Source organism: Panthera pardus, unplaced genomic scaffold, assembly GCF_024362965.1.
Source record: "Panthera pardus isolate Hobbes unplaced genomic scaffold, ASM2436296v1 HiC_scaffold_1, whole genome shotgun sequence".
In the NCBI taxonomy this organism is placed as follows: domain Eukaryota; kingdom Metazoa; phylum Chordata; class Mammalia; order Carnivora; family Felidae; genus Panthera; species Panthera pardus.
Genome location: NW_026526654.1, coordinates 69,377,556 through 69,402,282, shown reverse-complemented (window position 1 = coordinate 69,402,282; position 24,727 = coordinate 69,377,556). Strand labels below are relative to the sequence as shown.

The 24,727-nt window shown below is 40.6% G+C and overlaps 1 protein-coding gene across 10 annotated transcripts in view; it reads left to right on the top strand.

Annotated features, from left to right (window-relative positions):
- The window catches only part of RCBTB1 (RCC1 and BTB domain containing protein 1), an 89,548-nt gene that overhangs the window by 41,318 nt on the left and 23,503 nt on the right, over positions 1 to 24,727 (top strand). For 6 of the 10 annotated variants that reach the window (XM_019447609.2, XM_053899660.1, XM_053899664.1 and 3 more), the window contains 4 exons: positions 12,171 to 12,246; positions 12,363 to 12,529; positions 13,122 to 13,272; positions 23,239 to 23,405. In XM_019447609.2, the coding sequence (XP_019303154.1) occupies positions 12,404 to 12,529; positions 13,122 to 13,272; positions 23,239 to 23,405 (444 nt within the window). In that variant the 5' untranslated portion in view covers positions 12,171 to 12,246; positions 12,363 to 12,403. Of the gene's footprint in view, positions 1 to 8,922; positions 9,083 to 12,170; positions 12,247 to 12,359; positions 12,530 to 13,121; positions 13,273 to 23,238; positions 23,406 to 24,727 lie in introns of those variants that run through there. The other 4 variants (XM_053899667.1, XM_019447608.2, XM_053899666.1 and 1 more) reach the window with 3 other exon arrangements.

Here is a 24,727-nt window from a genome sequence, read left to right as displayed (position 1 = left end):
CTAAACTTAAAATGTCCAGGGTGGAATTCGTCATCGACCCTGAAATTTGCTGTGTTCTGGGTCCTAGTGAGTGACACTACCGTTCACTCAGTTACTTAAGCTGAGCAGCTGGGTATAATCCTTCGCTCTCCCTTTTCCCTTGTCCAGCTCCTCTTCTTCCATTCAGTCAGTTGCAGAATCCTCTTGAGTTTGTCTCCTGTCCAGGTTTCTCCATTTCCACTTCCTTGGTACAGGCTTCTTTTCTTTCTTTCCTGGCTTGCTGTAGCCACCTTAGGCTCCCTCTGAGTTTTCTTCATCAGCATCTGGTCCATACATTCAGGCAAAGTAATCTTTAACGGACGTACATCTGATCATACCACTTCCCTGCTTAAGGTCTTTCAGTGATTGAATGTTGTTCATAGGATAAAGGCTAAGCTTTTTGGCTACAGCCATGCTAAATTTCTTTCAGTTCTTCCACCTGGCATATACATTCACTGTTCCGGGTGCCTGTCTTCTCACAGGTAGTTGACGCTTCCCAATTCTGGTGTTTCCGTGGCATTCACAACTATCCACGAGAGCAATGGCCACTCTGGTGTACATCTGTTTATGTGCCCAGACCTCTCTGACCCCATGTAAGTTCTGCCAGGGTCAGGGAAGGGTGTCGTGGTGTTGGCTTTGTGTCCTTTTTACTTGGAGGACATTCAGTAAACTTTCATTGAAGGACTACAGTACGGTTCTGCCTGTCCATTGCTGGAATTTTAGTTTGGCACTAGGCCATTGCAGGGTATGGTTGATACTACTCCTATGGCAGAGGATAGTAGGTAAAATCACATTAGAGCTATTCACGTGGGATGGGTTATGATACCGTAAATAGATTTGAGCTTAGGTCCCTGTATTCCAGCTTTGAACACATTAGAAAAATAAAGTATAACTGTGTTCTATCCATTTCTTTAGGCTTTTGGCCCATCTGTATTTATGTAATTTATTTTACAAAACCTTGAATGTTTGGGGAAACAAAGAACAAAACTATAGAAATTACTGCAAATCATGGAAGTTTTTTGTTTTAAAAATGAAAGTATCTCATGGAAGCAATACTTGTATAAGATTACAGTCAGCTTCACAACCCTGGATATCTTTTTTTTTTTTTTCCTGCTAATACTATTGCCACTGGGGTTGTTTGCTTTTATTTAAATTTTTTTTAACGTTTATTTATTTTTGAGACAGAGACAAAGCATGAACGGGGGAGGGTCAGAGAGAGAGGGAGACACAGAATCAGAAGCAGGCTCCAGGCTCTGAGCCATCAGCCCAGAGCCCGACGCGGGGCTCGAACTCACGGACCGTGAGATTGTGACCTGAGCCGAAGTCGGACGCTCAACCGACTGAGCCACCCAGGGGCCCCAGGGGTTGTTTGCTTTTAACCTGAGCACATGGCTTCATTGGAATTATTTCTTCATTTACAATGAGCTGTCAGATTCCCTATGTCCTAGAATTGCCTAAAGTTTCTGTGCAATGAAATGAAAGTGGGCTTTTGGATGATGAGGATAAAGAATTGCTTCCAGAAGCCGTAATTGCAAATTGTGTTTCAAGTAAAGTAACTTCCTGGCAGTTGGGAAATGACGTATGTCTTCTCCAGTGAGTAACACATTTGAACAAAAGTGATGAGACCAGAGGGTGGTCACTGTGTTAGCAAATTCTAAAACAGTCTGTTTTTATTTTTATTTATTTTTTAAACGTTTGTTTTTGAGAGAGAAGGAGAGCGTGAGGAGGAGGGAGAGAGGGAGAGAGAACACCAAACTGGCAGGGCAGAGCCCAATGTGGGGCTCGATCTCACAAGCGGTGAGATCATGACCTGAGCTGAACTCAAGAGTTGGACCCTTGACCACCTGAGCCACCCTGGTGCCCCAACAGCAGTCTGTTTTTAAGTAAAGGTAGGAGGATGACCTTGTCACCTGTTCATAGGCATCTTCATGAAGGACGCCATAAACTCTTTTGGAGAATGCCTCATTCTCAAAGGCCCTCTATCTTTGTGGATTTTGTCAGGTGTTCAGGGCATTCTCTTGCATTCTTGTAGTAAGATAAGCTTGCAGAAAAGAGAAGTGGATGACAGCTGTCCTAGCAGCTGGGGCACTAAGAGCATCATGTGTCTGAGCAGATCTCCAGAACTTTGTTTCTTTGCAGTACTTATACCACAGAATGGGTGCAGTAGTTAAAAGTGTTTTTTTTTTTTTTTTTATTTATTTATTTGTTTTGAGAGAGAGTTCAGGGAAGGGTCAGAGAGAGGGAGAAAGAGAATCCGAAGCAGGCTCTGCTCTGTGAGTGTAGAGCCTGACATGGGGCTTGATCCCATGAACTGTTAGATCATGACCTGAGCTGAAATCAAGAGTCAGATGCTCAACCAACTGAGCCACTCAGGTGCCCCTAAAGTCTAATCTTTAAAAAACAATTTTTTTAATGTTTATTTATTTTTGAGAGAGAGAGTGAGTGGGGGAGGGGCAGAAAGCGAGGGAGACACAGAATCTGAAGCAGGCTCCAGGCTCTGAGCTAACAGCACAGAGCCCAATGCGGCACTCGAACTCACAGACCATGAGATCAGGACCTGAGCCGAAGTCGACACTTAACCGACTGAGGCACCCAGATGCCCCCTAAGTGTAATCTTACTTATAAAATTTTGAGGGTGAGTCTGTCTTAGAGTAGAGGCTCGTCTGGACCTGGGAAATACATTTGGTGTCTAAGTCCTAGGTGTAGCATCTGCTCAGTCTCAAAAAGCCCATCAGAATAAGTATGGAAGTGGGGCCGCCTGGGTAGCCCCCTCTGTTGAGTGTCCGACTCTTGATTTCGGTTCACGTCATGATCCCAGGGTCGTGGGATTGAGCTCCGCATTGGGGTCTGTGCTGAGTGTGGAGCCTGCTTAAGATTCTGTCTTTCTTTCCTCCTCTGCCCTTCTCCCCCGCTTGTGCGCACACACTGTCTCTCTTAAATGAACAAAAAATAAGTATGGAAGAAATTGATGAGAGTAATATTTGGCTCTTCTGTAACTTGAAAGGTCTTTTTGAATTTCTTTTGCTGTAGTATAGATGTATGACATGACAAGTTGTAAAGTTGCACCCCAGAAGTTTACCTAAGACTTTAGAGCTTATCTTTGGAAGGCTTACTAGCATTGTAATATAATACTCAAAAACAGAGAAAGATGGCTACACACTTAAGTCTTTTGTGCTCAGACAGGAACTTCCATTGGTAAAAAAGGAAGAAAGCTATAAAAAACCCTCATTCCTGCAGGAAACTGGGTAATCTTCACTGAGGAAATGCTTACATTTTATCATCTGCTAGAACACTAAGAATTTGGTTTCTGGGATTTCATGTAGCAGTTTTCTGGGATATATAATTTTCATATAGTTGTAACCTTTGTGCACATATTTTTTTCCATATATACATTAACGTGTATCACATAGACTATAGATTTGTATGTTGTATTCCGTTGTTTGCTTACTCGTATTTGTATTCTAGGCTTCTACTTCCTAGGATTGGACTTTCTATTAGACCATAATCTCCTCAAAGGCAGGGACGTAAACGTATTGCTCTTGATGACTTCCCCCAGCCTTCTTGGTGTGTGGGGTCATTGTCAGAAGAAGTAATATATGCTATTACTTTGTTCACGTTGTCATACAGTAGTGCTTGTTTTGTAAAGCATCTTAGACTTTATCAATGGCTCATTAGCTATAAATAAATTCCTATTATAAGGCAGCTTAGCAATTTAAACTGATAACAAATAACTGATAACAAATAAACACATCGAGTTTATGAAAACAGAAAAACCCTATTAGAGATCTTCAGTGAACATGTCAGTGCTTTAATTGAAATAAATTTTTTTTGCAGTTAAATATTTTTTCGTATTTGACATAGCTGTTTCAAATAGTCTACACCAGGCTATATCTTGTAAAGAACGTGGAGCCCATTTTTAAACAGATTGATTCGCCATTCAGAGTCTTTTATGTTTACTGTGAGAAAATCCGCTTCCACGATAAAAAATCATACAGGCTCGCTCCCTGCCCTAAGAATGACACCAGAAGAAGAGAGAGAATCTTGGTGCCAACCAGGTCTGCAGGGCTGTTCACACTATTCAGACCTCTTTTCCTCAGCAAGCTTGTAGGTCAGCAGAAGACAGGTTCTGAGGTGTGCAGTCCCGTTGGTTGTGTCCATCTCCTTTGTGCCAGCTGCCTCTAGTTGGAACGAGGCTTGAGATCTGTGTGGAAGCCACATGCTTGTAAGTCATAACTCTTAATTTCTAGTGTTGTTTAATATTGAGAGCATTATGTTATCAAAAACAAAGTTTTCCTGTACTGTTTTCTCCATTTCCTGTTTTTTTGAATTCTGTAAATGTATTCAGATATATTTTTGCTATATCAGTAAAGCAAAACATTCCCCACCCTCCTTTAGCACTAGGGGAATGGAAAATAAATATGCTCTTAGAGGGATCAAAAGATTGGTCGCTACATTACTCCTTTAGTCTTCCAGTTCTAAATGTAGATTTCTAAAATTGGAAGGTCTGTGTTTGTCCTCTTGACTAAATTTGCTTTCAGAGTGTAAAATAAAATAACCTTTTCTTCTCCATGCTCTAGCTCTCTGAGGGACAGTGCTGGTTGCTAGGAAAAGCCATCCCAGGGAATGGGAATTGGATCTACACTACCAGTGGACGCAGAAAAAGTCTATGGGAATATAGGATTTATTTTCAAGTGTCAAAGAAAATAGGGAGATCCAAGTGGGTTGGCATGTTATCCTCTCAGAACGTTACAACTCTTTTCCATCCTCTGCTTGCATTTCTCATTTCTGTTCTTCTACTCTTGCTTTATCTCCATAAAACAACAACAAAAAATTATTGATTCACCTATTAATGCCCAGTGAGTGATAACTGAGGCTGAGCATATCAATGCTTTTTACAAGAAAGTACTTCCTAAATAATGGGCAGAAAAAATGTTGCAAAAAGAAAAAAAGATTATTTTATTGAAGTTCTTCAGAGGTTATTAATATAATTGACTAATTACAACTCATTTTTATGATTAACAGTAAGTCATGGGAGGACTGGTCATCATAACAATTAGTTGGTTTAGTTTGAATTGCTGTATATGCTGGAAAGTCCTAAGAAGGCTATATATCTTTTAGAAAGGTTCACTCAGGATATCTCTAATCTGAACTTGCCTTACCAAGCCAGATTTCATGAATTGTGATTGTACTTTTCCAAAAATAGTTTTTAGGACTGAACCACTTTTATATTTAATTAAAAAACTATATCTCTGAGTTTACTGTGGGTTTGTTGTAAACCCATGGTATCATAATTTGATTTTTTAAAAATGTAAAATATACATAAAATTTCTTATTTTACCCATTTCTAAATATACAGTTTAGTGACAAATATATTCATATTATTGTGCAGCTGTTACCACTGTCTCCATAGAACTTTTTCATCATCCCAAACCAATACTCTGTATCCATTGAACAGTAACTCCCCATTATCTTCTCCCCCCGGGTCCCTGGCAGCTATTACTGTCCTTTCTGCCTCTAATGAATTTGATGAGGCTAGGTGCCTCGTGTAAGTGGAATCGTACAATTGTGTTCTCTTGTGTCTGGCTTGTTTCACTTAGCATGATGTCTTCAGTGTTCTTCCCTGTGATAGCATGTATCAGTCATTTCTTTTTAAGGCTAAATAATATTCCATTGTATGTAGATAACCACTTTTGTTTATCTGGGTATCTGTTGGTGGATATTTGGCTTTTCACCTTTTGGCTATTGTGAGTAATGTTGCTCTGAACAGCTATCTGTTCCAGGGCCCTGCTTTCAGTTCTTTTGTGTGTATACTAGAAGTGGAATTGCTAGACCACATGGTAATTCTGTCTAATTTTTGAGGAACTGACATAATGTTTTCTACATTGGCTGTAGCATTTTACATTCCCGCTTTCTACATGTAATTTTATGTTAATAATTCATTTTACAGATTTGCCTGAATACTCTGCTGCCCTAGGTTGTAAACTTAAGGCAAGAATACTTATTTAAACTTTTAAAGGGGTAAATATAATTCAAATTTAGTTATTTGAATTATAAAATTATAGTTATAATTAGCATTACAATTATAAATGGGTTTTTTTTTTTGGTCACTAAATGTTTGTTATAGAAATTTGAAATATATTTGAACAAATATACAAAGAAAATGTCACCTCTAATCTCTCCAGAGAAATACATTTGGTGTGTATATATCCTTCTATCTGTATATATTACACTTTAAAAAATTGTAATCATATAGTACATGTTGTTTTTTAACATAGCTAAGCTGTACAGGGTACGCTTGTTTTTTTGCAGGGTGTTGTGTTTGTTTTGTGTTTAACATGGGAATAAGCTCATAGTTTAGCTTTTTGTTAGCATATCCCTTGGGATGCTTCATTTAAAGAATGCCTAGTACTGTGGAAGGAAGGGCATTGGGTTGCCTTTCTTAAGACACTTATATCACTGTTGAATACTTACCAAAGTATGTGCCTATCCAGGGTGGCCTAGGTTGATTAGGCCTTTTGAAGATTCTTCCCTGTTAGTAGTACCTCCTTAGTACATTAATAGAATAACTCCACATATTACTGTTTGAAACATTTAAATTATTTTGCAACCTCCGGAGTGATGATTTAAATGAAATGTAATTGAGCTATATTTATATTCCTTTAAAGTGAAATCCATACAATTAGAACCAATATGTTAATACTACTTCATGTTTAGGCAAATTTAGTAGATGTTATAAGACATCAGAGCTGTCATAATACTACCCTCCTTGTGACAGATCCTTATATTTGTTTTCTTTTTTTAATGTTTGTTTATTTTTTAGAGAGAGAGAGGTGAAAGAGAGCATGCGTGAGGAGGGGTAGAGAGAGAGGGAGACAGAAGATCTAAAACGGGCTCTGCACTGAAAGCAGAGAGCCTGACCTGACCCTACAAATCTCGAGATCATGAACTGAGCCAAAGTCAGACACTTAACCAACTGAGCCACCCAGGTGCCCCAGATCCTTATATTTCTGAGTCGTTGATAGCCACAGGGTTCATACGTCTGATATAGTTTTCATAACAGATTAAATGTTAATTAATTTCTAGTGATTCCACCTGCTTTAGCTTTTTGGATTAATATACTATATTAATACACACTGTAATTTTGTGGTAGAGGGTCAAACATGAAGTTGATAGAATGATCCTTAGTATGATTTTCTTAATATTAGCAAAGGTGCCACTATCCCCAGGAAAATAGAGAAATTAAACCTCTCACCACAGTAATCTAATTGGAATGATAATGATGGTAATTTTGAGTCAATTAGAAAATGTTGGTGGTATTTGCATTCGCATTAAACTGCCTTAGTAAAAGATATACCACGTGCCCAAGTTCAGGACTGATCTGTACAGCACATAGCACATCCTGAGTTTTAATACCTCCTCTTGGAGAACCTTGTCTGAATTCTGAGGATACCCTGTTCCTGTTATCAGCTGCACAGATTGAGCACTAATGAAGACGTGCTTTGTCCCTTAGCAGTCTGTAGCCCAAGGAGGCACCTTGTGCTCATCCACTCTTGTGAACTCCTTGAGGACAGAGGAGCATTTGGTCTCCAGGGCCTGCCTCCTAGTGGTTTTGGAAGAAGAAAGGAATGAGTGACATTCACAAGGTTTAACCAGGCAAATCTAGATAGATGCATATTGGTGACACATTTTTGGGGGGAGGGATGGGGGGAGTACTTTTTGTATTTGAAGCATTTTAAAAAGCAGATGCTGGTATACATTATTAGACAAAATAAAGTCAGAAGGAAGTAATGTTGAAGAAGTTGAGACACTGAAGGGGCAGAACTGATGTTCTCTGATGTAAGAAGTATCAGAGGGGTGGGGGTTGAGTCCTGACTATGTCACTTACTGCTCTGTGACCTTGGGAAGTCATTTCATCTCCAAGCCTCATTCCTCATCTGCTAGGAATGGATTCTGACCTTTCTTCCTTCCAAGACTATTGTGGAGATTAAATGAAACAGTGTATGGGGTGCCTGCCTGGGTGGCTCAGTCAGTTAAACGTCCGACTTTGGCCCAAGTCATGATCTCACAGTTTGTGAGTTCGAGCCCTGCATCAGGCTCTGTGCTGACAGCTTGGAACCTGGAGCCTGCTTTGGATTCTATGTCCTCGTCTCTCTCTGCCCCTCCCCTGCTTGTACTCTCTCTCTCTCTCTCTCTCTCTCTCTCTCTCTCTCTCTCTCTCTAAAATAAACATAAAATTTTTTTTAAGGAAATAGTGTATGTGAAGCTGCCTAGCATAGTGTCTCTGAAGTTCTTGGTCACTGTTCGTTTCTTCCTTCCTGGTCTTTATTTACTTCACTGGATTGTGTTGCTAGGAGTACTTACTTGCTTGGGCAGCATTACTGCACATGTTCTCATGCGTTCAGAAATCCCCTGTAGCTTGCTCACTACATCTTGAACATCACATTATTGAATTTTATGGGACAGATTTTTAAGAAACCCAGGCTCAGAAAGGTAGGTGGCATGTCACACTGATTGATTAAAAGCCAACCTGGGAATAAAACACATGCCTCAGGATTCTCAGTGCTTTCCACCATGCCAAGGCTATTGGTGATGCTTTCTGCTTTCGTGATGGGTGTGGACGTGTATATGACCTGGTTTTATATTAACTTCTAAATTACAAGTCTTTGGGAAGATATCTTGTAAAGTAAAGCCTCAAGTAATTTAGCGGTGGGTAAATTCCGTTCATATAATAAGCCATCATTATGAAAGGTGATTTTTGAGTAGATTACCATACCCTTGGGGCAGAGTTGCATGTGACTGATTAATGACTTCAGAATAATTGTACGGTTGTCAGGAAATTACAGAAGGCTTTTTTTTTAATGTTTATTTTTGAGAAGGAGAGACACAGAGCGCAAGTGGAGGGCAGAGAGAGGGAGACAGAATCCGAAGCAGGCTCTGAGCTATCAGCACAGAACCCAGTGTGGGGCTTGAATCCATGAACTGCGAGATCATGACCTGAGCTGAAGTCAGACGCTTAACCGACTGAGCTACCCAGGCACCCCAGGAAATTGTAGAAGTTTGAATGGTACTATCCTTCCGTGTTGTAATTTTAAATGTGGTGAATCACATTTTTTGGCAAATTTAATTCCCCTCTCCCCTTTTCTCTATTTAAAATTCTATATTCCATACAATATTAAATTTTGAGAACTAGCTAGGAAATTTCATATTCTAGGATTTTCATATTCTAGGAAAATTAAAGTTCTGGATTTTGGGGGGGCATTTATCTATCTGCTTATAGACATTTGCACTGTTTCTGGTGACTCCTTTCCCTGTCTGCTTTGTAAGAGGCACAAGGCAGGCCATTTGGGCATGGCAGGGCATTTAAAACCATCATCCCCAGGGCGCCTGGCCTAGTGGCCAGGTTGAGCATCCAACGTCACTTAGGTCCATGATCTTGTGGGGTTGGGGGTGGGGAGGGTTTCGTAAGTTTGAGCCCCGCATAGTGCTTGCTGCTCTCAGCCTGATTAGGGCAGAGCTTGCTTCGGATCCTCTGTCCCCTTCTCTCACAGCACTTCCCTGGCTTGTGCTCATTCTCTCTCTCTCTCTCTCTCTCTCTCTCTCAAAACAAAACAAAACAAAAAACAAAACAAAACGATCCTCTTGCCATACAAAGAACACAAAAATCAGGAACAAAGCAAAGAACAATAGTCCAGTAGAAAAAATAGGGACTTTATGTAAAAGGATGACGCATGGGCTCTGAACCATGAGGTGAACAGTTCATGTGCAAATTCCGGATTGTATTGGCTTCAGGCCCTGACTCAGCTACTTCCTGGGTTGGGCAAAATCTTAAAATCTCTTTGCTTCCATTTCCTTGTCTGTAAAGTGAGGATTATATGAATTAATAGATGTAAAATATTAAGAACAGTACTTGGCATGTAGTGCTCAAGAAATGTCAGTTATTATTATTGCTGTTATTGTGATTATTTTTTTTAAATGATGCCCAGCCTCACTCATCATAAGAGAGAATCAAGTTTAAAGAAAACTTAGACACCATGATAATATGCTGTGTGGTAAGGATGTGGGTAACCAGGTGCTGCCATACATTGTGGGTTATTTCAGTAGAGGACAATTTGAAATAGCTGTTAAAGGTAAAATAGCAATTAGATGTTGACCCAACAGTTCCGTTTTTAGGAGTTTTTCTTATAGATGTGTGTATTTAAAAAAAAGACATGTATTAAAAAATAGTATGTGTAGACAATAATTGCAGTATTGTTTATGTTAGGAAAAGACTAGCAGTGACTTAAATAGTCTCTCAGTAGAAGCAGGTAAATTGTTAACTTGATATAATGGAATATTATATAGTACCATTGAAAAGAAATAAAATGTCTACATATGCTCATATCGAATGGTTTCCAAGATGTACTGTTAAGGGAAAAAAAGAGTTCTACACATACATACATATAATGATTTTGTAAGCATACACTATCCCTGGAAGGAATTAGAAACAACTGTTAACAGTAGGGCCTAACTCTTAGGGCCTTTGAGGAGGGGGTCAGAGAGGGATGATAGGGAAACTTACTTTCCTTTACCTCTTGGTACCAGTTGAAACACAGTTTTTCAACATGCTTATTAGTTTTTGTAAAAAAATTTATTTATTTATTTTGAGAGAGAGAGAGCTGGGGAGGGGCAGAGAGAGAGAGAGACAGAGAGAGACAGAGAGAGAGAGAGAATCCCAAGCACGCTCCCAGCTATCAGTGTGGAGCCCAACACGGGGCTTGAACCCATGAACCATGAGATCATGATCCTAGCCAAAATCAAGAATCAGATGCTCAACCAACTGAGTCACCAAGGCACCCCTATGTATTTGTTTTTTGCCCTTCCCCAAATCTTTTACCTGTTCCCACCAGCATGTGCATGCTCACACACATGCGCACACACACACACTTTTCAGAACATTCAAATGTTCCAGGAGTCTGGCTCTGTAATGGTGGGGTTTGGCCTGTCCTGATCGTGCTTAATGCTTATTGAATATGTCTGTGTGACTCTTGGGGCTTAGCAGTTATCTGGTCCTTGTCATCCAAGTTGGTGCTGATGTGAAAAATCTCCCTGGATGGTGGAAACTGAGGCCCTGGCTAAGTATACCTAAGCCCCATAGGCTCTGTCTGTAGGTGCTATCAGAGGTGCTAGAGCCTGGAACGCCTTGGTCTTGAGCCTGGTTCTCTTGGCTATTTTTAGAGGTCTGAGAAGAGAGTGAATAGGAAGGAACTTCAAGAGTTCTGTACCTCGTTAGGAAACCCTGGTTGTATTTATAAACTGTTTGGTTCTATTTCAGTTTCCAGAGGTGAGAGCCAGAATGGAAACTCACTTGGCATGGTAGGGTTTTGTGACTGTGCCCCTCCCTGGAATTTCTAGAAGTACTTTTTAACCCTAGAAGAAATTGGGGCCATGACCAGGATTCTTTGTGTAAAACTCCTTAAACAGGTCAAGTTTAGAATTTTATGGAAACATATGTAATATATGTCTACTTTTTATAGGATACTATTTAAGCTAATTGCTACTTGCTTGAAGGCTATAGTCATTAGTTCGAACGTGAAGATTAGGGTGAATTGTCTCCCCTTGTTCATATAATAACTTTTTTTAATGTGAAATACAATCTGTAATTATGTAGAAAATGTAATCATAGAAATTAGGATCAGAATATAATACTTATGTTTCATTCAGTATATCTTAGTCTAGTGCTTCTTAATATTTTTGCCACTCTAGACTTAGTGAGGGATGCCCCATTCCCATCATTAAACAGTGGCTTTGTGTGGCAGTGATTTTCTACAAGAGATGGGGGTCTTTGAGTGTAATCTGGGGGTGGTGGTGGGAGAGTGGGGAGGTAGAGGTATCGATTCTGATTTGTAGAACATTCACGGGTGCACACACACACACTTTCCCTCTCCCTCTCTCTCAGGCAAGAATTCACCGTCTTAGACAAACTAGTATTGTAACTTTCATCTCATTCTAAGGAAAAAAGTCCTGATGAGAGACCCTGGTTCTATCCAGTTAGCATGGTTTCTCTCCATTATCTGCTATCTGGTTGCAAATAAGCATGTATGTAACAGATAAGCACCGACTTTAAGTGGGCAAGACAAACAACTGGTTCTAGCAAGTTGTACCTGTCATTGCAGGGAAGGGCCCAGGTTTGACCGTGGAGGAAGGATTGGACAGGTTGCCGGGGAAAGTGAGTGATCCATTCAACCAGAGGTAACAGTTTCTTTTGGAATTAGCTTTTATTTCCTTTTATTAACAGTGTCTTTTTTTTTTTTTTTTAAGTTAGCATAGTGGTTGATTTTCCCTTGGTATTCTTTTTGTTGTAGCAGAGATGTCAGCTTATTTATAGGAATTACTTGAAGTCAGAGTCATGGTGGATGTAGGAAAGTGGCCAATCTTCACTCTGCTCTCACCTCAAGAAATTGCATCTATTCGGAAAGCATGTGTCTTTGGCACCTCAGCCAATGAAGCACTGTACGTTACTGACAATGATGAGGTAAGAATCTCTTAAAACCCAGAGTGTAATTTTAGGGGGTGAGCTTTAAAATGTGCAGTTTGAAGACCAAGAAAAGGTTGTGGCCAGTTGATCTTTCCAAAATGCAAGCTTACTCATATCAGTCTCTGTTTTGAAATATTTTCAGTGGAAGATCCATAGACACATTCATTTCACTTTCCCTGGTATGTTTTTTGGTTCTTTATTCCCTTAGCCCTTACCTTTCCCACCAGTCTTTCTCCTACCAGTATCCTAGATGTATCCAGCAAGGCCCCCCTCCTTGTCTTCTGAAAAGGTTGTGGATAAAAGAACCTGAAATTCTAGAAGACCGTGTCTTTGATATAATTTCTCTCTTCTTGCAGTTTCTTGATTTCATACCCCTCAACCCTGTACTAGTCTGAATTTCATAGTACAGCCAAACATTCTGCAACTGAAGTAATGTCAGCACAGGTTGAATTTTTCTTCATCTGATCAGTCTCTTCCTACCTACTGAGCTGTCACACTGAACTTGAGTGTGTCTTATTTTCAGGGTGGAGAGGGGAGCCTTTGTGTAACTTTAGTCCAAGTGATTCAGACAAAACTATTTGTTTTCTAGGTCTTTGTATTTGGACTGAACTATAGTAACTGTCTAGGAACTGGAGATAACCAGAGTACGCTTGTCCCCAAAAAGCTGGAAGCCTTATGTGGAAAGAAGATTAAAAGCCTTAGTTATGGGAGTGGACCACATGTTCTTCTCAGCACTGAAGGTAAAGAGGGAACAAAGTCAGCTTTTCAGTTTGTGAGAAATCAAGTATTGGTTCTAAGCTAAGGGGAGATGGGGCCGTATGAAATAATCTTGAATGGTTTATTTCTTAATTTCTGAGAACTGTACCAAACTGGTAAAAGTTAAACATTTCAGTCTAACTCTGGAACAGAGTACGGCTTGCAAATGAGGCAAACATTAGAATACTTACGTGAAGTTGTGGAAGATTAGATACAGCAAATGAAGTGGGCCTTCAGCCTAGTTTTTCACTGGTTTTATATTAGCAAGGGCTACTTTCAGGTTTTTCTTGGTACATTTTTATAAAGACAACATAATGCTGATTTCCCTTTCAGTGTGTAGTTTCTGAATCTCAAATTTAAGAAACCTTAGTTTATTCCCTGACATTCATGTGTGTGCCATATGGAAAGAATGTAGGCTAGATTCTTTTCCTTTTACTCTCTGCTTCCCCAAGATTAAGACTATACATTTCTTCTTTGGTAATTTATCCCCACTGTGGGCAACCAAAACTCTCTGAAAATAGGTTATTGTATATAACCTATATCTTCCCTTTGAATTTTAAGCACATTAACTCTTGTGGTCTCTCTAGCAGAGGCCCTCTGCTTTTTGTGGGGAAGTTTTCTGTTTGTTTCTCTGCCGGTCTCCAGACTGAGGAATCACAGCTTCCTCGGGTGTTGCCAGAGGTCTTAGTATTGAGCTTTTTAATTACCTCTAACTCCTATCTGAATGCACTCCAAGTTGTCTGGATCTGTCTCAAGCTGTGAGATCCAGATCTGAGAGTGATTGTTTAGTGAGAATATAACTGGTATTGAGCGTAATGAGGTGATGATCTCACTTCCGAGTTGTGTAACCGTGCTTTCTGGCATCACACTGGCTCTTTCAAGCGGTTGCTACTTTGCCGACTGGTTCTGCTTGTCATCTGTTATGACCTAATGATTTGATTTTTTTCCTAACAAATATCAATCTTAACTAGTCATTGATTTCTGACTGTAAAAAACCGGGGCAGTTTTTTAGAGCAAACACACTAAAACATATGCATTTAAATTCTTGGTTTTCTACAAAGTGGTGACCTTAGGAAATTACAACTCTTGGAATTACTTTCAGAGTCAGAGCATACATACAGAATTAACCATCTTGAGTGTTACAATAAAGATAAGCATAAATAAACATAAAACATAAAGATATAAATATAATAACTGATTTTCTTGTGGGAATACTTTTCTTTTTTGTTAATTTTGATATGCCACTTATATATTTTAAACATGCTCTACATTCAGATGTATATATAGTACATATATTGTGCATGTTATATAGTCAAATAGTTTTAATTTGACTATATAGTCAAATAGTTTTAAAACAAATGAACGCTTTAAACCATCAAATATTTTATGGCTTTTAATAAAACGCAGAAGGACCTCTGCCTCACTCCTCTTCAGCGTAGAAACTGTTCTTCAGAAGGAACCACTTTTAACTCCTTCAGATGTTTAATCTCGTATTTTTAACATGCTTACAACTGTTCTTTCTGAATTTTCAATTTTAGATATTATCCTTCTACTTTTTATAATGGCAGATAGCAGTTAGCTTTATTTCCCCTTCCTTCCTTCCCCTGATCCTTTCAATATAGTGATATCACCATTTTAGTTAAATCGATATTTACATTAGTAGGACTCTGTAAGTGTGGTTTATAGCTGAGCCATCGCCTTTCTGTACCACTGTTTGTTTTCCTGAGGTTCATTCACCCATTTTTCTAAAGGTCTGTCATTATGCGCAAACTGGTCTATACAGCAGTGTTGTGTCTCAGCACATCTGAGCTCACCCAGATATCTCTGGAGCCCTCCGTCCCCGTGTTCCAGCCTGCCACACGGCTGTCAGCCTAGAACTTCATTCACCATCATCGTGGAGGTCCCTTCACCTTTGTCCTTTCTGGATGCCCTATTTCTTGTGTCCTGTGTCTTCCTCCTGGGATTATACCTTTATTTGAGTGAAACACTTTCTCTAGTAGCTTCCCAAGGAAGAGGGTGTGAGAGAAATCATTGAGACGTTCCTAAAATGTCTTTATTTTACTCACGCAGATTGCCCATTGGTTTGGCTGGGCTTAAAATTCCTGATTGAAAATCCTATTTCCTCAGAATTTTGAAGTTATTGTGCCTCTTGAGTTTCAGGTTTCTTTTGAGATTCTGATGCCATTCTTACTTTAGCTGGGGTTGTTTATTTTTTGTTTTTTAAATTTTTTTAAATGTTTTTATTTATTTTTGAGACAGAGACAGAGCATGAGCAGGGGAGGGGCAGAGAGAGGGGGAGACACAGAATCTGAAACAGGCTTCAGGTTCTGAGCTGTCAGCACAGAGCCCGATGCGGGGCTCAAACTCACGGACTGTGAGATCATGACCTGAGCTGAAGTCGGATGCTTCACCTACTGAGCCACCCAGACGCCCCCACTTCAGCTGTTTTTGCATATGACTGTTTTTTCCTCTTTGGAAGCTTTAGAGATCTTTTCTTTGTTCCCAGTTTTCTGAAAAAATCATGGTTATGTACTCATGTAGATGATTTTTAATTTATTGATCATTCTGTTGACTTTCAGTCTGGAAATTCCTTCATTTCTATAGAATATTTTCTTGTCATATTTCATGGGTAATTCCCCTTCTTTGTTTTCTCTGTTGTCTTCTTGGAATTTTTCTTAGAAGGAAGTTAGAGGATTCTGCACTGACCCTCTTAACTTTCTTATATTTTTGCTCCAATCTACTTTTTGGGAAATTTCTTCAGCTTTATCTTACACCTCTTCTCTCACATTTTCACATTTCTGCTATTACATTCCCCCATTCTTTCTTGTTCTCTGAATGTGCCTTTCTAGAGCTTCCTGTCCTGCTTCATGGCCTCACTATATTCTCTGAGCTGGTATAGGTTACTTTCAAGTAATCCTCTGCTCTCTGCTTTCTTCTTTCCTCCCAGATTGCTTCTTTCTCTTTTGTTTTGGTCTCTGACTTTTCTTGTTAGAGGCTTTCTTTATGGGGCACTCACTCAAGTGTCCAACTTGGGCTCAGGTCATGATCTCACGATTTGTGGGTTCTATCCCCACATTGGGCTCTGTGCTGACAGCTCAGAGCCTGGAGCCTGCTTCACATTCTGTCTCTCTCTCTCTCTCTCTCTCTCTCTCTCTCTCTCTGCCCCTTTCCCACTTGCACTCTCTCTCTCTTTCTCTCAAAAGTAAATAAACATTAAAAAAAAAAAACAAAAATTTGTGATCCTTGGCTGGCTATCCACAGGTGGGACATAGGCCCTGATCTACATGCTGGGAATACTGGATTCATGGGTGGGGCTTGTCAAGCACTGAGCTTCACTTTAGGGAGATAATAACTGCTGCATTAGGGATGCTTTCAGTGTCACTCCCAATGTCAGTATATGAGCTTCCGTAGGGTGGAATCTTCCAGATTCCAGACCTGGATATGGGTTTTTTTTTTTGCCAGCTTTCCATTAGCAGAGGAAGGGCAAGGATCTATCTCACTGTTCAGTACTGGACTTCCACTTCTGCTTTCCTCACTACAGTGCCTCACAGCTGTCTTCAGGGCCTCTTTAGATTATTCTCCTATCTCATTTTTTTTTTTTTTTTTTTTTTTTGTGTCGTGTTATGTGGGAGAAGGGAGGGAAGGAGGTTTGGGCAGAGGGAGAAGTTGGGCTGTAGTGCAGTTACAGTAAGAAATTCACAGCTAGTAAGTGCTGTAAGCCTCTTGTCTTGTACAAGCTTCCTGACCCCACAGGAAGAGGATGAGGATTTGGGGTCTGACTGCTTCTGTTCTTAGTTACACTGGCCCTTAAATCATTTCCTATGTTGCCTGCTTTCTCCAGTCCCTGGGCCTTCCCGAGATTCCAGGGCTGTGGTTGGCTTCTTCTTTTGCAGATGTACGTGTCACCTTCTCTGGTTGGCTGTGTTACCACACCCACCTGCTTCCTATCTTCCAAAATTTTGTTGACCTCTCTCCAGTTGTATTTTCTTCTTTATTCTCTCTTTTTTTAAAAATTTTAATGTTTTATTTATTCTTGAGAGAGAGAGAGAGAGAGCATGAGTGAGGGAGGGACAGAGAGAGAGGGAGACACAGAATCCGAAGAAGCAGGCTCCAGGCTCTGAGCTGTCAGCATAGAGCCTGACGCGGGGCTCAAACTCACAAGCAGTGTGAGATCATGACCTGAGCTGAAGTCGGACGCTTAACCGACTGAGCCACCCAGGCACCCCCCTTCTTTATTGTTCTTTTTGTCCTCAACTGTTTATGCCTTTTTTTTTTTTCCCCTTCACTATCATTTCAGTAGGATTTGGGGACAGAATAAATTCAATTCTCCATGCTTTACTGACTTGTGAACTATTTCTAAAAGACATTTTAGGAATGTTTTGATCAATACTACATTATTACATTGAAAATCTAGGATGTGAGAGCAATCTGGCTGTGACGTCTGTCACTGCATTGATTGCCAGAGTTGATACGGCTCAGCTGGCTGGGTAGGCGGGCGTCCCCTTTTTCCCTTCCCTGCTCCATGTGTGTGTCCCTCCCAAAGCTGGCACTTGGTGGAAGAGGACGACCTTCCCCGATGGAGGAGGTCCTTTCTTCAGTCAAGGGTATACAGGTAGCTGTGCTCCCCTGCTAGAGCCTCCAGACAAGCTCTCAAGGTCCATTTGTAGGAGAACGTAGGGTAGTCAGGCTTCCAAGACTCCAGACATACCCAGATGAGGCGCTGCATGCGGCACCTTTAAAAAATAAAATCTAGTCCCATCTGGTGACTACTCTGAAGATCTATATTCACTTAGTATTATTGCTTTACATACAGACCCAGGGCTTGGGGATTTCTTTTTTGTCTTCTAAAGTAAGTTAAATTAGGTTACCTATAAAATTAGTTGTTTGTGATCACTTCTCCAATCCGTGTCCGGTCTCTGGATGAGAAGGCCAGCTGCGTTCTCTTGAAGGCCAGAACCTCATGGGGTGCTTCTCTGTGCTCTCCCTTTCCCATGCTCTCCCCACTCCCCACTCTCCCTTCTAGCCTGGTATGGTTTCACTCTTGTTTGGTCATTTTGTTCACCTCTTGAACCTCAAGTGATCCTGAAGCTTCATCCCTTGTTTGCCAGAGACGGTGTGGCAAGAGTAGGGCTGGGCAAAGTGGGTGCTGGTGCCCAGTTGAATGGGGTTGCTTTGAAAGCTTCCCCGGGAAATTGGAACTAAGAGCCATCTCAAGAAGCTCACTTTTCCTATGCTTTATCAAGTGAAAAGGGAAGAAATATCTTCATATACTATTTTAAAATAGTAAAATAATACATTAAAGAGAAGGTGATTGCCAGGTGCAAATCTGGAGTGGACTGATGGCTGAGAACAAGCAGCTGGCAGCAGTCCCAGCATCTGGGGAATAAGGTCCTTGATCCTGAGGCTCATCTGGGTGACCCTGCACAACGTTCACTCATTCTCTCCCATGCAGTGTTCAGATCCATGGCTTCCTGTATGTTTGGGGTGTAGCTCCTCCAGGATTCTAGTGGGCCTCTTTTCCTAGGAAAGACTTCCTGGAAGACTGTTAGTGGGATGAATTACAGCCTCTGTGCTGCATGCAGCTGGTCTCATGGCCACAACTAATACTCCTTGCCTCCCTCCTCCAGCACTCCTTGTAGAGTCTCTTCACATTTGGCTAGCATGTGGCTCAGGGGGCTAACCTGATTGTGTGATCCAGACTCTCATCCTTGAGGGTTACAGGCCCTTAACCATGCTGTACTCTGGCCATGGCTGCTGTACATTTCTGTTTACCAGTACTGTTGGGCAAATGTGCACCAAAAGCACCGAGTTTCACCTCCTTGCCAAGCATTCCTCTCTTGCCTCCATTATATAATAGCAGTTCTACCTCTTTCTGCCGACTAGGTCAGTTGCCCCTGTCAGGAGAGGACTCCTCTTTTTTCCTGTTTGTTCTTTGACTGGAGGAAAGAACAGTCAGGCCCCTACAGAGGGCCTATGGCAGCCGTAACTTACAGTTCAGTGGGATTCCTGCCGTGTTCCTAGTGGAAGTGTTTCTGCTTAGGAAACTGGGACTTCTAAACCTATAGAACCTACAATTGCAGGGGCAGGAAGCTCAGATTCCCCAAGTTGGTCGCTGGGAATGTTGGTCAGTAGGGTCACTCATATAATCCACTTTGGTTCCTGGATGCAGGTATTCCACCTGTTAGGGACACAGCACCACATAGTGGTCACTGAGTTAGAATCTGTGCCTGGAGCTTAGCATCCCATCCTCACACCATCTCATCTCCAGGCTGATGCATCAGCTGTGCCTTCAGCCAGCTTGTCATTGTTGTGTCAAGCTGGCATCTTTTAGATGTTGCAGTGTATGGCATAGGACCAGGAGCCCCGTGGCCATGTGAGCACTGCTACATCTCTTTTGCTATAAAGTGGATCCCTTGGTCTGAGGAGATATTTTGTGTAATCAAATACTCTGTGGATTAAATACCTCCTATTGTTGTGCTAGCTAAGGCCTTGTGGGCAGGAAACGTGTACCCCGGTTATATGTTGATTTCTGTTAATGTGAACAGCTGCTCTTTCCAGGATGAAACGGTCTGTTGGAGTCACCTTGATACCAAATACCTAGTTAGTTTCTGTAAAAAGGCGATGCTATTTCAGGGACTCTGCATTGGTTTTTTTTAATGGCACAGCAGGCATTTGGCGATGGTAGTAGCCGGGTTGAGTAGGAGTCCCTTCTTCTGAATTTGCATTTTCTTCCTAGGAGTGAAGTTGAGTGTCTTTTCATGTGGTTGAGTCATTCACATTTTTTTCCATTGTGCACCATCATCAATTCATATTTCTAGCAGGTTCTTGGTCTTTTTCTTTTGTACTTTTAAAAGCTCTTTTTGTAATAGAGATATTGTCTCTTAGTAATATAAAGTAGAAATATTTCTCCTAATATTTAATTTTTTTCTTTGCCCATGTTTTTTCCATGTAAAGTTTAGAAAATATGTAGCTAGATTTATCACTCCTTTTGTTGCTTCTGATTTTGAATCATAGGAAAGTTTTCCCTATGCCCAGGTTATGGAGGAATTGACTAATTTTTTTCCTCCTAATTCTTATATGGTTTTATTTTCCACATTTAAATTTTTTTAATGTTTATTTATTTTATTATCATTATTTTTTAATGTTTATTTTTGAGACAGAGAAAGACAGAGCATGAACAGGGGAGGGTCAGAGAGAGGGAGACACAGAATCTGAAGCAGGCTCCAGGCTCGGAGCTGTCAGCACAGAGCCCGACGCGGGGCTCAAACCCACGGACCGGGAGATCATGACCCAGCTGAAGTCAGATGCTTAACCGACTGAGCTACCCAGGCGCCCCTAATGTTTATTTAATTTTGACAGAGAGAGAGAGAGAGAGAGAGAGCGCGAGCGCGCGCATGAGTGGGGGAGGGGCAGAGAGAGAGAGGGAGACACAGAATCAGAAGCAGGCTCCAGGCTCTGAGCAAGCTGTCAGCACAGAGCCCCACGCGGGGCTTGAACCCACAGACTGGGAGATCATGACCTGAGCCGAAGTCGGACGTTCAACCGACTGAGCCACCCAGGCGCCCCTATTTTCCACATTAAAATTTTTGACTCATTAGGAAGTTACTATGTGATGAATGAATCTAATTTTTCAATCTGACACAAGTATCTCAACCCAATTTGTAAAAAGTCCTTTCTCCCACAAATGACATAGCTTTTTTTTTTTTAACTTTATTTTTTAAAATTCACATCCAAATTAGTATATAGTGAAGCAATGATTTTGGGAGTAGATTCCTTAATTCCCCTTACCCATTTAGCCCATCCCCCCTCCCACAACCCCTCCAGCAACCATCAGTTTGTTCTCCATATTTAGGAGTCTCTTGTTTTGTCCCCCTCCCTGTTTTTATATTATTTTTGTTTCCTTTCCCTTATGTTGATCTATTTTGTCTCTTAAAGTCCTCATATGAGTGATGTCATATGATTTTTGTCTTTGACTAATTTCACTTAGCATAATACCCTCCAGTTCTATCCATGTAGTTGCAAATGGCAAGATTTCATTCTTTTTGATTGCTGAGTAATACTCCATTGTGTATATATATACCATATCTTCTTTATCCATTCATCCATCGATGGACATTTGGGCTCTTTCCTTACTTCGGCTATTATTGATAGTGCTGCTATAAATGTGGGGTGCATGTGTCCCTTCGAAACAGCACACCTGTATCCCTTGGATGAATGCCTAGTAGTGCAATTGCTGGGTCGTAGGGTAGTTCTATTTTTAGTTTTTTGAGGAACCTCCATACTGTTTTCCAGAGTGGCTGCACCAGCTTGCATTCCCACCAACGATGCAAAAGAGATCCTCTTTCTCCGCATCCTTGCCAACATCTTTTGTTGCCTGAGTTGTTCATGTTAGCCATTCTGACAGGTGTGAGGTGGTATCGCATTGTGGTTTTGGTTTGTATTTCCCTGATGATGAGTGATGTTGAGCATTTTTCATGTGTCAGTTGGCCATCTGGATGTCTTCTTTGGAGAAGTGTCTCTTCACCAAATGACATAGCTTTTATTTCTTTATGCAATTGGTTTATTTCTAGAACTCCAGTTTCTAGAACTTTGACCTAGTATTAATCTTTGTTTTAGGCATTTTTTATAGGTTTTAATAACTGGTAGAGCTGTCTTCTTGCTTCTTTTATTGGAGTTTTTCTGTTCTCATTTGTTCTTCCCAATGAACTTTCTAATCAGTTTGTTTAGCTCCAAAAAGTAACTTATCATTTCATTCCTTTTATTTTAAATTTACCAATTTACACAGGAAAAGCTAGTACCTTTATGATACTGAGTTTTATTATCCGAGAACAAGGTATGTATTTCTATTTGTTCAAGTCTATTTTCCTGTCTCTTAGGAATGAAAACACTCCTAGGTTTGGACATTTCTATCGCCTGATATAACTTTACCGTGATATTGTGGATCTTCTTTAGGTATTACGCTTTTTCAATCTATGGCCTCATCCTTCTCAGGATGAAATTTCCCATTTATGGTTTCTGTCTTAATTTCTGTAATAGGGAAGACCTCTTGTGAGCCACACATAATCAAATTCTAGATTAGATAATCAGAAACCTCCTTAATTATGAGTACCTTTCCCCTGGTTGCTCAGGGACCATTTCAGTGAGTTAGCAGCCTCATGGTAACACCTGGATTCCTGCTGTTGCTCTCAGATACCATTATTTCCAGGTCTAGATTGTCCTTAACAGGTCAGGATGTTTTACTACCATGGGAAAGACATGAAAAGAGTGTATAACTTGGGGGTATCTACTCTTGATACTTAGGCATGCTATGTGAGGAAATGCATGAAACATTGGTACTTCTACAGAAGACACAAAACCGGAAAGTTACTTCTGTCAGAATCCCAAAAAGATAAAGTCATTAGAGAGAAATTGAGCCAGATTTGATGCCAGTAATAGTCTGTTTGAGAGAAGCTTTTGGATTTTTGTATGTAGTATATACAAAAAGTATACCTCTTTTCCTCTGTACTTTGTGAGGGAGAGTCTCTCTCACTCTCTCACAGACACACACACGAATGGTTCCCTGATTTTTGGCAAAATGATAGTGAAGATTAGTGTTAAGCTTTCTTATGTCTTCTACTTTTTGCTTGGTACCTGACACAGAAACCACTGAGATGAATCAGTGTGTTCAGAAAGTCTAATTTTTGTATATGTAAACTGACTTTTGACCATAAAGCTGATCTTATTTCTTTGCTTGTATTAAGTCCTTGCTTGAATGATTTTACATTTGTCTATCCTGTTTTCTCATTTGTCCTTCTTTCCTTTACCCCTCATCAGTGGTTACTCTATAGGGAGAAGGAGGCAATGGAAGGAAACGAAGGTTGGAGAATGAGTTGTGTAAAGTCTGGGAAAGAAAGTACAGGGGTTACCATTCCTTCTTGAGTTGATTCTTTGTGTGTGGCCGTCTTGTATAGATGGAGTTGTTTATGCCTGGGGCCACAATGGATATAGCCAGCTTGGGAATGGGACGACCAACCAAGGCATTGCTCCCATCCAAGTCTGTACCAATCTCTTGATCAAGCAAGTGGTTGAAGTAGCTTGTGGCTCACATCATTCAATGGCTCTGGCAGCTGATGGAGAGGTAAGTGCCCTGCTTTTATTCTTTTTTTTTTTTAAACATTTATTCATTTTTTGATAGAGACAGAGCGTGAGTGGAGGAGGGGCAGAGAGAGAGGGAGACACAGAATCTGAAGCAGGCTCCCGGCTCTGAGCTATCAGCACAGAGCCCAACTCAGGGTTCAAACTCACGGACTGTGAGATCATGACCTGAGCTGAAGTCGGACGCTTAACCGACTGAGCCACCCAGGCGCCCCTATTCTTTATTTTTAAATTGTGGTAAAATACACATAATATAAAATTTGCTGTCCTAGCCATTTTTAAGAATTGTGGAAATCAGACCTCAGGATTTGTGAGGACTGCTTTCTGCAGTGGCTTTGTCATCTGCCTGGATTATTGCCATGGTCTCTTTAACCACTTAAATGGTTAGGATGGCAAATTATATATGTATATATTTTTATATCCATTGTGATTTATTGAATGTCAGTTCAGTAACATTAAGTACATTGTTATGTAGCCCTCACCACCAGCCATCTTCAGAACTCTTTATTTTGCAAAGCTGAAGCTGTACCTCCTGAATGGTGACTCTCGACTCCCAGCACCTTGTGACCACCGTTCTGTCTTCTGTCTCCATGAGTGACTACTCTAGGGACTTCATATGAGTGGAATCATACAGTGTTTGTCTGGTTATGACTGCCTTATTTCACTGGGCATAATGTCCTCAGGGTTCATCCATGTTGTAGCATGTGACAGAACTTCCTTCATTCTTAAGACTGAATAATATCCCATTGTGTGTATATGCCATATTTTGTTTGTTCATCCGTTGGATATTTGGGTTGTTACCAACTTCTGGCTATTGTGAAAGTGCCTTGCTTTTAAAAAAATAAAATCATGACCATATTTGTATTTGGTATAGTGTAAACATAGCAGCCCTGTGCACAGCTAAAAACATGTGGGGACACACTCTTTTTCTGTGTGATCAGGACCACTCTTTTGATAACAGATTTCAGCCTCAAGGCAGTTGAGTCCCCTGCTCTTCGCTAAGACGACAAATCAGATGTGTATGACAGTGTTCTGTACTTTTGTTTTTTTTTAATGACCCCCATCAGTTAAGGTCTGTTTTGTTTTCAGTAATAGTAATGATGTCATAGAAAATAACTTTACCAACATTCCAGTAGGTGCTGTACCCCACCAAGTTAAGGTTGCTCATCTTATTGATTCTACCTTCTAATCTTTCATCTCATTTTGCTTCTATTCATCTATGTAACCATAGGTCAGGTCTTGCTATCTGCCTGGGCTATTGCCATGGTCTCTTTTGTTCCATAGCATTTTATTTTTATCTTATTT